Source organism: Anolis sagrei, chromosome 3 (genome assembly GCF_037176765.1).
Source record: "Anolis sagrei isolate rAnoSag1 chromosome 3, rAnoSag1.mat, whole genome shotgun sequence".
NCBI classification, from domain to species: domain Eukaryota; kingdom Metazoa; phylum Chordata; class Lepidosauria; order Squamata; family Dactyloidae; genus Anolis; species Anolis sagrei.
The window spans coordinates 176461446-176476149 of record NC_090023.1 but is presented as its reverse complement, the minus strand read 5'-3'; the positions used below and the strand labels follow the sequence as shown (position 1 = coordinate 176476149).

The window sequence follows — 14704 nt, the reverse complement described above, 5'->3', positions numbered from 1 at the left end:
AGCAGCATTATTTGCATTTCTAGTAAATTGATTCCTTCCTTGGCCTGTAGTATCATTTACTGCTGGTCTCCTGGTTGGGCATCTTCACCACCATTAGGTTTAGGAAGATATAGGAAGTGATTGCTTATTTGGAGTGCTTCTGAATACCATGTGAATGGTTTGATCCTGACAATGATTCTCCTCCAGGATGCTTCCGCATTACTCTCTTTATTTTCTTTCACAATTTTCTTCTGTTGATTCTGTAAAATCCATTCTCTTTCTGTTCTACAAAGACCTTGACCTCATGTTCTCTTTTGCACGGAAGAAATTACAATTCTGGGCACTAAGAATGGTGTCTTCCTATATATTTTTGCAAAAAAAAAAAGTTATTATAAACTCCCACTCATTCTCTGGTCAGTTCTATCTGCATTATTAGGAGATAAACGGGAAGGATTGAGCCATTACTTTATCCATGTTTCCAAATGGATACAATTTCCAGTCTCTGTTTCCGTATTTGAAGGTATTGGCTTTTCATTTTGTGTGAAAGGAAAAATAGAGTTGCTTTTTATTATTTCACATCTTTTTTGTGCTAGCTCTGTGCTGTGGATTATGCAGAAGTAACCCAGCTAGAAGGCTTACAATCTATATTAGTGACAGTGAGACTCTTATTTTCTTCTCTGTATGTGGATCCTTGTATTGACCCTGTATGAGCAATGCTACTGTAATAGATAAACTCACACATTAGCCAGATTTTTTTTGTTCAGTCTTTAGTAGTCTGATTAGAAGATTAGAGCCCCTGATGGTGCAGCGAGTTAAACCACTGAGCTGCTAAACTTGCTGATCAAAAGGTCGGTGGTTTGAATCTGGGGAGCGGGGTGAGCTCCCGTTGTTAGCCCCAGCTTCTGCCAACCTAGCAGTTCGAAAACATGCAAATGTGAGTAGATCAATAGATACCACTTCGGCAGGAAGGTAACAGTGCTCCATGCAGTCATGCCAGACACATGACCTTGGAGGCGTCTATGGACAATGCCGGCTCTTCGACTTAGAAATGGAGATGAGCCCCCCCCCCCCCAGAGTCGACAGAAGTCACAATGAGTTGGAGGAGTTGTAGTTCATCTACTTCAAGAGAGCACTGTGAACCCAACCACCGATGGATCTGGGCTAAACTTGGCAAACGTACATGATATGCCAAAATTTGATTACTGGAGGGGTTTGTGGGAAACTGACCTTGCTTTCTGGGAGTCATAGTTCATCCGTAACCAGAGAAACTGTGACCTCCACTGATGATGGACCTGGATCACACTTGGTTAAGTTTGAGGGGATTGACTCACCATAGTGGAAGTTGTAGTTTACCCTACAGCCAGAGAGCACACTGAACCCCACCAATGATGCATCTAGAGCAGTGGCGCTTTAACCCACTGCGCCAATGCCACCCAAATCGGCTTACAAAGAACTAAAGCAATCAAGATTATTTACATAAATATAGAACAATACATAAAATACTGCAACAATACTAAAACAGTTCTATTTAACAACAGGAAGTTTGTGATGTTGCCTAGTCTGGTGCATTTGAAATAGTGAAATGTTTTGTTGCATGTAGCATTGAACATAAACAGAGTTTCTTTTTTTCCCTTTATAAAGCTCAGTTACAGGAGGCAAACCAATAACTATAGAAGTAACAGGAATAGAGTACATGAATGATGATCCAGCTATGATCGATGTCCTCTATGCAAAAGTCCGCACAAAGGATGGATCTAATAAGTAAGTTTCCTCTTTGTTTCCTATGTTCATTTCCATTCTCCAAAACTTTCAAATCACACTTGAATTAGCAAAGCAATCTATGATTCTCGAGAAGCATCCCAACCTCTGAGTTTGATTGTTTCTGCTTTAGAACATACACCAGACAGTCAGGAGATGAAATATTTCTCTGTAAATAGAGGGATGTAATGAGTTTGCCCTTAGGTTGATAATGAGTAGTATTAACGTAAAAAGTAATGCAAGAGTATCCACTTGTGCAGCTTTTGCGTAATTGTAGTGCTTCTAAGAACCAGAAACTATTTCTACTCTCAAGAGCTTTGTTTTCAAGGCTGTATTGGAAAAGAAAATTCTCTGCTATTTAATGTCTTTACAATTGACTACTCAATTTACAGAAACACCACAATTCTCTAATGGTGTTTTCTTTGTTAACTTAATGTATTACTCTGACATTGTATTCCACATAAAACGAAAAACTAAGCATAGACAGACTGGGGTTTTATTTGTTCCATGTGTACAATGAGTATTTCAATCTCATTTTTTTATTTTCCTCCTTTGTTTCCTTTAAGAAATCAAAAAACAAATTGTTAACTGTTATCTCATCCTGGAAAGAAGTGGTGAGTGGAGTGCTGCAGGGTTTCGTCTTGGGCCCGGTCCTGTTCAACATCTTTATTCATGACTTAGACCAGTGGTTCTCAACCTAGGGTCCCCAGATGTTTTTGCCGTACAACTCCCAGAAATCCCAGCCAGTTTACCAGCTGTTAGGATTTCTGGGAGTTGAAGGCCAAAAACATCTGGGGATACCAGGTTGAGAACCACTGACTTAGACGAAGGGTTAGAAGGCGTGATCATCAAGTTTGCAGATGACACCAAATTGGAAGGGATAGCCAATACTCCAGAGGACAGGAGCAGAATTCCAAACGATCTTAAGTTTTCCATGCAGGACATAATACCAAGAGCTCCTGTAGAAAGCTTCGTCTTCTACGACTTGGCCGGGGAGATATACACCCTACAGCTTGGCCGGGGTTATACAGCCCACAGCTTGGCCGAGGATCATACAGCCTTACAGTTCCTTTGCTGAGGGACTTCAGTCAGCCATCACTGAAACCTGGCCTCCTTTTTCCCTGGAAGTCTACAAAGCTCTGCTTGGTAAGGGTCACTCGCAGAAGCCAGACGCAATTGGTACCAGGTGTAGGGGCTCCACGCCAACAGAGGCAAAGAAAGACTGCCCAGATTAGAAGTTAAGGATTTCCCCATTAGTTAAAAAACCAGTCATGAAGATAGTGCCTGTTCCTTGTGGACAAGATTGAAAGAGCCTATAGACTGTTAAGAAAGCTTTAAAGCACCTGTTTGTTTTCATTAATAAAGAACATTGTTGAACCTTTAAGCAACATAAAGACTCTGTTTTAAGGAAATCCAAAGGCCTTTAATCTGAGGCAGTCTTATGCACAGGCCCAGCGTGCGACAGCACTGCCCCAGTTATTAATCTGGCTGCCGACCGTTGGACAAATTGTAATTTCCGGGCCGTCTTCAAGGGTAGCCCCACGTAGAGAGCATTGCAATAGTCCAGTCTAGTGGTACCTAAGGTATGGACCACCATGGTCAAGTCAGACTTCACGAGGTATGGTCGCAGAGGAGATTCCATCTGAACATTAGGAAGAACTTCCTGACTGTGAGAGCCATTCAGCAGTGGAACTCTCTGCCCCGGAGTGTGGTGGAGGCTCCTTCTTTGGAAGCTTTTAAACAGAGGCTGGATGGCCATCTGTCAGGGGTGCTTTGAATGCAGTATTCCTGCTTCTTGGCAGAATGGGGTTGGACTGGATGGCCCATGAGGTCTCTTCCAACTCTATGATTCTATGATTCTAATACAGGTTAAAGAAATCATTTCAAATTATTCTTAAGATCAATAACAGATCTGGAACTTGGGTTAGTTACTACTACTACAGACCAATCCTGCAAGTGTTTTGTTTACATACCTATGAATTTGGGCGGCTTCCTTCCATTTTGGGACAAAGCTATATATGGCAAAAATCTTTTGGGCTTCTGAACTTGCTTTTTAATCTCAACAATTTGTTCAGCTTGTATCTATGCCCTTTGCCCCAGGCAGCAAAAATGTCTTGGGACAGCCTTGCCTCTGCTAATGTACATAGCTGAAACCACAACCGTAACTAATATGACTTATTATGAAAGAGCAACACTTTCTCTTTCTATCCTTTTAAGAAAATCTCCTGCTAACTGATCCATTGTGTACATGGACAATGATGAGAGGCAAATGTCCTCTGTTATTTTTGTTTGCTATTAAATTGCTGACTCTATAAAGAAGAAGTGTCCCATTTCCTTTTATTGCCTTGGTGATGTTGGAGATCCTCTCTGTTTATGATTGAGGCTGGGAGGAAGGAAAGAAAGAGCAAGATAAGGTTATGCTCTGGTGGATTCTGTGTAGCAGATTCTCATTATAATTCATTTTAATTTGCCTCATTTCTATGATTAATTTTACAATATAATAGAGCAGCATTTTGACTTGAAGTCATTCTATTAATTTGTTTTAGTATCATCCATAATATTCTTTCTTTCATTTGTCAGTGCTAATTTTAAAAATCACTGATGTATCACCAGAAAGCAAATTATGAGGGAGGGAGAAGAAGCATAAGGTTCACCCAGTAAGACTAGAAATTGGTCAATAACTGCCTCGGAGAAGCAATTGAAAGCCAATAGGCTATAGTATTAGCTTATCAAGGAGTGTCAGGCAAATGGGTACCCAAAGCAGAGCAGAAAGAGCCATACTACTGTTCCACCTCTTATAGCTGGCAGGAATGAACTGTTCTGCAAATTACGTTTGTAACAGACTTAATGTAAAAACTGCATAAAATAACACATGTGTATAATTACATCTCATCTTAATGGATGAGACCCAAATACCTGGGAGTCACTCTGGACTGTGCTCTGACCTACAAGAAGCACTGCCTGAACATCAAGCAAAACGTGGGCGCTAGAAACAATATCATACGCAAGCTGACTGGCACAACCTGGGATCACAACCAGACACAGTGAAGACATCTGCCCTTGCGCTATGCTACTCTGCTGCTGAGTATGCATGCCCAGTGTGGAACATATCTCACCACACTAAAACAGTGGATGTTGCTCTTAATGAGACATGCCACATTATCACGGGGTGTCTGCGCCCTACACCACGGGAGAAATTACACTGCTTAGCCGGTATTGCACCACCTGACATCTGCTGGGAAGTAGCAGCCAATAGTGAAAGGACCAAGGCAGAGACATCTCCAGCTCATCCCGTTTGGGTATCAGCCAGCACGTCAACGACTTAAATCAAGAAATAGTTTTCTAAGATCTACAGAGACACTTGCTGGAACACCTCAGCAAGCGAGAGTCCAAAAATGGCAGGCTCAAACCCAGAACCTCAACCAATGGCTGATACCAAATGAGAGACTTCCCCCTTGGCACACAGAGGACTGGGCGACTTGGAAGGCGCTGAACAGACTGCGCACTGGCACCACAAGATGCAGAGCCAACCTCAAGAAATGAGGCCACAAAGTGGAATCCTCGACATGCGAGTGTGGAGAGGAGCAAACCACTGACCACCTGCTGCAATGCAACCTGAGCCCTGCCACATGCACAATGGAGGACCTTCTTGCAGCAACACCAGAAGCACTCCAAGTGGCCAGATACTGGTCAAAGGACATTTAATCAACTACCAAACTTGCAAATTTTGTTCTTTGTCTGTTTGTTTGCTTGTTTTGTTCTGTTAGAAATGTAATACAATTGACTGGTTGCCCTGACACGACAAATAAATAAATCTTCATGGACAAGAATATATGGTTTTAATTAGGGTTCTCTATGTTGGAAATTACAACCTTCTCCAAGCCTCCTCTATAACTTGTTTATCTATATTCCTGTTGTTTACCTATTGTTTGTGTGTTCTGGATATGCAGCTTCCTTTCCTTGCTCTATGTTTTTCCTGAGAAGTTGTGGGAGGGGCTGCAAACCTTATTTATTTATCGTGTCAGGAGCAACCAGACAGTGGTATTACATTTTTAACAAAACAAACAAACAGACAAAACACAAAGTTTGCAAGCTTGGTAGTTGATTAAATGTCCTTTGACCTGTATCTGGCCACTTGGAGTGCCTCTGGTGTTGTCGCAAGGAGGTCCTCCATTGCGCATGTAGCAGGGCTCAGGTTGCATTGCAGCATGTGGTCAGTGGTTTGCTCTTCTCCACACTCGCATGTCATGGATTTCACTTTGTAGCCCCATTTCTTAAGATTGGCTCTGCATCTCGTGGTCCCAGAGCGCAGTCTGTTCAGCACCTTCCAAGTCTCCCAGTTTTTTGTGTGCCCAGGGGGGAGTCTCTCATTTGGTATCAGCCATTGATTGAGGTTCTGGGTTTGAGCCTGCCACTTTTGGACTCTTGCTTGCTGGGGTGTTACAGCGAGTGTCTCTATAGATCTCAGAAAGTATTTCTTGATTTAAATCGTTGACATGCTGGCTGATTCCCAAACAAGGGATGAGCTGGAGATGTCACTGCCTCGGTCCTTTCACTATTGGCTGCTATTTCCCAGCAGATGTCAGGTGGTGCAATACCGGCTAGACAGTGTAATTTCTCCAGTGGTGTAGGGCGCAGACACCCCATGATAATATGGCATGTCTCATTAAGAGCCACGTCCACTGTTTTAGTGTGGTGAGATGTGTTCCACCCTGGGCATGCATACTCAGCGGCAGAGTAGCAAAGTGCAAGGGCAGATGTCTTCACTGTGTCTGGCTGTGATCCCCAGGTTGCAAAACACATGATCCAATCTGAGAACACAGACTTCTTTAGACTTTGGGACTCCTCAGATTGCAGACTTGCAAACATTTGGCTGCTCTTTATTATAAGAGAGATGTTCTGAATGGATGGCACAGAAACTCTCACAAACATATCTGTAACTAACTGATAAGTTGTGTACCTGTGTGTGCTGAACACATGAAGGTTGTGAGTTAAACCAAATACGTTATTTTTACCAAATTCTACTTTATTTTCTCTCTTGAGTGCATAATATAAACAAGTTGTTTTACTGGAGAGTAGATATATTTTTGGGCACTGAAATAACAATAATAACAACATCAACAACAATAATAATTGTGCTGTTGTCTGGCATTGTATATTTCTGCCACTTCTGTGATGGTTCATTTGTATTTTGATTCTGTAGTACACTTGTCGATGGATGTCCAGAATCAGCAGCATCCACCGTGGCAGGCCTGTAGCCCGGGAGGGGGGGTGGGTTTAGGGGTTCAACCCCCCCCCCCCGGAAATTTTTCAGGTTAAAAAAAACCTGGTTTATTCATGAATTTTAACTGGTTAACCTAATCCCCATGCTAAATCTATGAGACACAAAAAAAATTAAGAGTCCCTCCAAAACTGCAAGCACTATCTCAAACCAATATTGACAATTTATTCACACTGTCATTACTTGCACCAATGGCAGATGTAGCGAAGCAATCAAGTTGGGGGGGGGGGGGTGTTGAATGCTCTCATTAAGGAGGCCAAACTTGGTGGAGGTGGTTGACAGGGGCGGAGCTGCAGGTTATTGAAGGCTGGTCTGCCCCCTGCTGTGCTCTTTGCTTCAGTTTGACCCTAACACCCCCCCCCCCCCCGAATTTTTTTTCTGGCTACAGCCCTGCACCGCAGTCCTTTTTATCCTGGCTGTCGACCGAGCCAGTATAGACTTTGTTTTGGTTTGCTTCTCCATAGTGCTAATGGGTTAGGAGCTCTTGGTTCCACTCATCAGCTGAGGCCTCTCTGGCTTGGTTAGACCTGCTTGTAGTTACACTACCGCCAGCACAGCTCTCAGCATCCTTGGAGCAGTTAAGCCCCCCACCACGCCAAGGTGGCAAGCCATCAGAACCAATGCAATTAAGGCCAGGATTGAAAAATCAGGGGATGACCCAAAATGCAGACTGTGCAAGGAAGCTGATGAAACCATGGATCATCTCCTCAGCTGTTGCAAGAAAATTGCACAGATGGATTACAAAGAAAGACACAACTCTGTGGCCCAGATGATTCACTGGAACTTATTTCACAAGTACCACCTACCAGCAGTAAAGAATTGGTGGGATCATAAACCTGCAAAAGATCGTGGAAAATGAACATGCAAAAATACTGTGGGACTTTCGAATCTGGACTGAAAAAGTTTTGGAACATGATATACCAGACATCATGATTGTGGGGAAAAAAAGTCTGGATTATTGATGTTGCTATACCGGGTGACAGTCGCATTGAAGAAAAACAACAGGAAAAACTCAGCCGCTATCAAGATCTCAAAATCGAACTGCAAAGGCTCTGGCATAAACCAGTACAGGTGGTCCCAGTCATTGGTGTACTGGGTGCCATGCCAAAAGATCTCAGGCGGCATTTGGAAACAATAAACATCGACAAAACCACGATCTGTCAACTGCAAAAGGCCACCCTACTTGAATCTACGCTCATCATTCAAAAATACATCACACAGTCCTAGACGCTTGGGAAGTGTTCGACTGTGATTTTGTGATACGAAATCCAGCATATAGATCTCGTTTGCTGTGACATACTGTGGCTTTGTGTCAGTAAAATAATAATAATAATAATAATAATAATAATAATAATAATTATACCCCACCACCATCTCCCCAATGGGGACTCGAGGTAGCTTACATGAGGCTGAGCCCAAAAATAATATGACAGAATAATATACGAAATAATAGAGAATTAAACACAACAAAATACATAATGCAACAAAATTAAATAAAGAATGCAAAATAACATAATAAATTCAATCACAGAGGGCAGGCCAAATGTGTAAGATAAAATGTTAAAAAGTGTTAAAACCCTAGGTATGGTAGGAAGTAGAGGAAGTGTATTTGTAAAGGAGGAACCCGAGACGGGGGAGCAGTGAGGTTTTGGGTTTCTTTGGGGTGGGGAAAGTGCCTTGTGTAAACAAACTGTAGATGGAAACTAACAAAAAGGGTTGGGTGGTCACTCTCCGAAGAACTGCTGTTTTTATGCACTGGCATAGTCTCTGTTTCCTAACAGATCAGAGACAATAGATTATTCAGTCTATTAAATGAACCATTTGCCTTGCATAATTACATTTGGTTGTATACCAGTTGAGAAGATTCTACTCAAATGAGTTTTCGACTGTTCTCTAAAAGGTTATGTTTTCTAAAAGGTTGTGATATGTAAAAGGTCATGCTTTTCTAAAACTCTGTCCATGGTGCTAAGGGTTATGCTTCATACTTTGAAAAAATAAACAATATTAAAGAGTTACAGGGTTTTGAAAGTGTGTTCATCTTCTAGTATTCACATTTTACTTATAGTTTGCACTCATGTCTTTGACTTTGGAGGGAGAGGAAAATTACTTATACATTCCAGCAGTATATTCCATATACATCACAAACCTCCTAATTTAATAACGTCAACTATAGTCACAACTGCAATCCTATTGATGCCTTTATAAGATGCAAAAACTGTATATTTTCTACAGGCTCTTTATATGTATGAAAATACATTGGTGGCAGCTCTTAGACTGAAAAAGTTAATATCCTTCATGGGTTCACGTCTGGGATAAATAACTTGCTATTGTTCATTATGATTGATGGCTTATTCTTGTTTGAGGCAGCTATCTGCAGCTCTGTATCGTCCTTTCTACTTTCGTCAGTTGCCCATTTTTGATCAGTCACTGAAAGCTGGAAGTGCTGTTTTGCTACATTTCAGTATGTTTGGTCATTTCATTCCTTCAGTAGAGAACCATTATGTCAAGGACGAGCGGAAATGGTGGTGAGATATGATATATATAGTGACCTCATGTTGTGAAGTCTTTTTGAAGTCTTACTAAAGTATACTACTTTGAAAAGAGCAAGGCAGAATAATTTATCCACAGCACTAACATTTTTTTTTCAAACTATGAAAAAGATCCAAGGTATGCTGTAGATTTAGCCAAAGAGATTCCATTATGTCAAATATAAATTAAACAAGTCATGCATTCCCTGAGGCAGGAAGTGCCTCTAATTACGTATTCGTATACTTTTTGTGTGTGTGCGTATGTGTGTGTGTGGGGGGGGGGGGGGGGGGGAGGGGTGCTCAGAAAAGAAATCTGTCCAAGTAAAGCTCCATGCTAAGGTTGAGTATATGTTTGAGCATTTCTATGGTTTAATGCCAAAATAGATTCAATCTATATAAATAAAAATGTAATGTTCCTTTGTGGGGTTAACAGAACTCAAAAACCACTGAACGATTTGACACCAAATTTGGACAGCATACACTTAACATCCCAATGTATGCCCTTCACTCAAAAAAATTGATTTCGTCATTTGGGAGTTGTAGTTGCTGGGATGTATAGTTCACCTACAATCAAAGAACATTGTGAACCCTCAAATGTCAAGGTCTATTTTACCCCAAAGTCCATATGTGTTCATATTTGAGCATATAGAATATTTGTGCCAAGTTTGGTCCGGATCTGTCATTGTTTGAGTCCACAGTGCTCTCTGGATGTAGGTGAACTACAACTCCCAAACTCAAGGTCAATGCCCACCAATGCCCATGTTGGTCATGGGAGTCCTGTGTGCCAAGTTTGGTTCAATTCCATCATTGGTGGATTTCAGAATGCTCTTTGATTGTAGGTGAACTATAAATCCCAGCAACTACAACTCCCAAATGACAAAATCATTTTTTTGAGTGATGGTCACTCCTTGGGTTAGTAGGTGTCTTGTGGCCAAAATTGGCAGCAATTTGTCCAGTGGTTTTTTAGTTATGTTAATCCCACAAACGAACATTACATTTTTATTTATATAGATAAACATGGAAAGCCAGTGTCATAATTGATTTTTCTCGTACTTCCTTTTCTTTTCCTCAGGCTTCAGCTGATAGCAGACAGACTGATGGAGCAGTTTGTGACCTCTGGGCTGATGATGAAAGAGTGGGATAGGGTGAAACTCCATGCCACGGTCATGAATACGCTCTTTCGGAAAGATCCTAGCGGTGAGCATTTGTTAAGGTTTCCTTGAGAAAATATAGCGGTTGTTTTGATCCCTGCAATTGCTATATGATCCTTGGGTTTGCTGTTGCTCATTTATTATTGTTGTGTGACCTCTATGTGAAAGATAATGGGTTCACGGCAACTGATGGAACGCTTTAGCTGAAACGTTGAAGGCACCCTTTGTGTTCAATTTCCTTCTTTGATTCCTTCTTATTCCTCTTTCTGCAGAAAGTAAGAATGTTGTATTGCTTGCTAAATAAAACTGTTACTTCTTACTTCAACATCTCTATATTTTTTTAACCTTAATTTTACATTTATGCAAAAATATACTCTGTATTCTGAGATTTTACTTACGTTTTGGAGGACAATGAAAGACCAGTATTCAGTTCACCATGGAAATAGGGGTTGTAGTGGCACAACGGAGCCCCGGGTGGCGCAGTGGGTTAAACCCCTGTGCCAACAGGACTGAAGACTGACAGATCGCAGGTTCAAATCCGGGGAGAGGCAGATGAGCTCCCTCTATCAGCTCCACCTCCTCATGCGGTGACATGAAAGAAGCCTCCCACAAGGATGATAAAAACATCAATTCATCTGGGCGTCCCCTGGGCAACGTCCTTGCAGACGGCTAATTCTCTCACACAAGAAGCGACTTGCAGTTTCTCAAGTCGCTCCTGACACGACAAAAAAAAAGTGGCACAACAGGTTAAGCCGTTAAGCTGCAGAAATTGCGGATCAGAAGGTTGGCAGTTTGAATCCGTGGGATGCGGTGAGCTCCCAGTGTTAGCCCCAGCTTCTGCCAACCTAGCAGTTCAAAAACATGCAAATCTGAGTAGATCAATAGGTACCGCTTTGTTGGGAAGGTAATGGCGCTCTCTACAGTCATGCTGGCCACATGTCCTAGGAGCTGTCTACGGACAACGCCGGCTCTCCAGCTTAGAAATGGAGATGAGCACCACCCCCCAGAGTCGGGCGCAACTAGATTTAATGTCAGATGAAACTGTGACAGGGGGAAACCTTTCTATCCCACCGCTGCCACCAATGTAAACAAGAATGCGAGACGAGGTGTCTCTTAACGCATGTGTGACAGGGGGGAAACCGTTCTAGACCACCTCGCCTTTCATTTTTGTTGCATTGGTGGCAGCGGTGGGATAGAACGGTTTCCCCCCTGTCACACATACGTTAAGAGACACCTCGTCTCGCGTTCTTGTTTACATTGGTGGCAGTGGTGGGATAGAAAGGTTTTCCCCCTGTCACCCATGCGTTAAGGGACCCCGCGTTCCTTAAATCCATTTACAGAAACCTTTACCTTTACTTTTATTACCTTTTCTGCAGGTGATTCTGATACATAAGCATCTCCTTTTTTTGTTCCTACATTAAGAAATTAAAGATATCTTGAGAATAAGATTGCATTTTATGGATACTTGATTTTTCTCAATGATTTTTAAAAGATATTCTGCAGACCGATAAAAGTATTTGATAATGGACCTGGTAATTCAAAAGAATTTAAGAGAAGACTTTAGTGCTGAACCGTACTTTGAGAGGACACTGAATATTAGATTCTGGTTTCCCCTGGATGATTCTATTACACTGAGCTGTCAGCCCTGAATAATCCTTGAAACAATATTGATGACTCTAGGAGTTTTGACAATGTACTTTTGAAAATAATTTGCTGGGCTTCCTCCCCACTTCTTGCATAAAAAGTGAACACAGAATTGCATTCCCTGCTTGAAATATACATTAGGGGCACTGATACAATATGAACTATGATCTCATTTATTTGTTTTGCAGCTGAAGAGCAAAATAACAGAACTGCAGGCAGAGCTTCTAAGGAAAGGGAGTCATTTGATGGTCGAAAGATATTGAAGGTCAGTATGAAATAGCAGGCCAGCCTATCTTATGCTAGACGACAGTTCACAGTCAAGTTAAAAATAAACTATAAAATTGGATCTCCACCTCTGTGCAGAATGTGGCATCTTGATAGGGAACATGATTGTGCATGCTAAAAATAAAAATTCAAACTGGACTGCCTTTATAGTTTCTAACTGTCCCTGTGCCCCCAAAATAAATGAGTACTACTGTGGGCTTTACAATTTTCTGTATGTCATTCACATGCCAATATTGAGAAGAAGGGTGCTGGGAACAAATGAACATAGGTTCAGTGAAAATGGTGAGGCAAAGAGATAGAAGCTGAACCTCCATCCCATTTGGGAACTCAGTAAAACATGGCTTTTTTGCAAGCTATTTCCTATCACAGCAGAAGGAAACCAAACAGGGAGTCAGGTGAAGAAGAAAGACTAAGCCATTTGGATAGCTCTTGCATAAATATATTTAAATGGTTTGAGATTTTGAACATACAGCTCATTTTTCTCATAAATCACATAATCAGACATTCCTATCAGTAGTTATAGTTATGAATAGGGCTTCAATCTAATAAGCAGTAGTAACTTGATTAAAACATAGCTCTAATTAAGTGTTAGGGTTTTGGGTTTTTTTTGTTTTTTTGGTCGTGTTAGGAGCGACCTGAGAAACTGCAAGTCGCTCCTGTTGTGAGAGAATTGGCCGTCTGCAAGGACGTTGCCCAGAGGATGCCCAGACGATTTTGATGGTTTATCATCCTTGTGGGAGGCTTCTCTCATGTCCCCGCATGAGGAGCTGGAGCTGACAGAGGGAGCTCATCCGCTTCTCCCCGGATTCGAACCTGCGACCTGTCGGTCTTCAGTCCTGCCGGCACAGGGGTTTAACCCACTGCGCCACCGGCCGCTCCTGTATTAGGGGTGAGAAGGGCAGAATATAAATGTTTTAAATAAATAAATAAATAATAATAATAATTGACCCTCAAAGCCTGATTTTGGACCTACCATCCTATTGGTAGTACATAAGTTTTGGCTCTACATTTAACAATTTAATGAGTCTGTTTTTGTTAGGGCAGTCAATTAGATTCTAGCCTTTGTTCCCAGTTGTCCGAGAAAAGAAAATAATTGCAGGAATCTTTTGGACATTCTCTGATGTCTCATTGGGACAGACACCTGGAAAGATGGAGAGCAATGTCTCATTCTCGGTGACGATCTGGATGAGGGCAAACAAATTGAAACTGAATCCAGACAAGGCAGAGGTACTTCTGCTCAGTAATAAGGCCAAACAGGGCATAGGGTTACAGCCTGTGTGAGATGGAGTTACACTCCCCCTGAAGACGCAGGTTCACAGCTTGGATGTGATCCTGGATTCATCACTGAGCCTGGAACCCCAGGTTTCAGCGGTGACCAGGGGAGCATTTGCACAGTTAATACTTGTGCGCTAGCTGCGCCCATACCTTGGGAAGTCTAACTTGACCACGGTAGTCCACACTCTGATTACATCCCGAATAGACTACTGCAATGTGCTCTACGTGGGGTTGCCTTTGAAGACTGTCCGGAAGCTTCAAATGGTCCAACGAACGGCAGCCAGATTGCTAACAGGAGCGGCACTCAGGGAGCGTACAACTCCTCTGTTGCGCCAGCTCCATTGGCTGCCAGTTTGCTACCGGGCACAATTCAAAGTGCTGGCTTTAGCCTATAAAGCCCTAAACGGGTCTGGCCCTACTTACATATCTGAACACATCTCCCCTTATGAACCATCTAGGACCATAAGATCATCTGGGGAGGCCGTGCTCTTGTTACCGACTTTGCCACAAGTAAGTTTGGTGGAGACGAGAGACAGAGCCTTCTCGGCAGTGGCCCCTCGGCTGTGGAACGCCCTCCCTATAGATATTAGATCAGCCACCTCCCTTTTAACATTCCGGAAAAAAAATCAAGACACGGTTTTTTGAACAAGCGTTTCCAAATGCGGTGTAACTCACATAGGTAAGTGGAACGACGACAATGAGACCGGACAACATTTTTAACAAGGAGACACTATGATTTTATATTTTATTGATATGTTTAGTTTTTATTAAATGTTATGTTTTAATTGTATTTATGATATTGT

At 42.0% G+C, this 14704-nt stretch overlaps 1 protein-coding gene across 3 annotated transcripts in view; it reads left to right on the top strand.

Annotated features, from left to right (window-relative positions):
- ASCC1 (activating signal cointegrator 1 complex subunit 1) overlaps nucleotides 1-14704 on the top strand; it is a 121940-nt gene that overhangs the window by 43267 nt on the left and 63969 nt on the right. For all 3 annotated transcript variants that reach the window (XM_060768827.2, XM_060768826.2, XM_067465699.1), the window contains exons 7-9: nucleotides 1621-1740; nucleotides 10619-10743; nucleotides 12530-12606. In XM_060768827.2, coding sequence (XP_060624810.2) covers nucleotides 1621-1740; nucleotides 10619-10743; nucleotides 12530-12606 — 322 coding nt within the window. The remainder of the gene's footprint in view (nucleotides 1-1620; nucleotides 1741-10618; nucleotides 10744-12529; nucleotides 12607-14704) is intronic.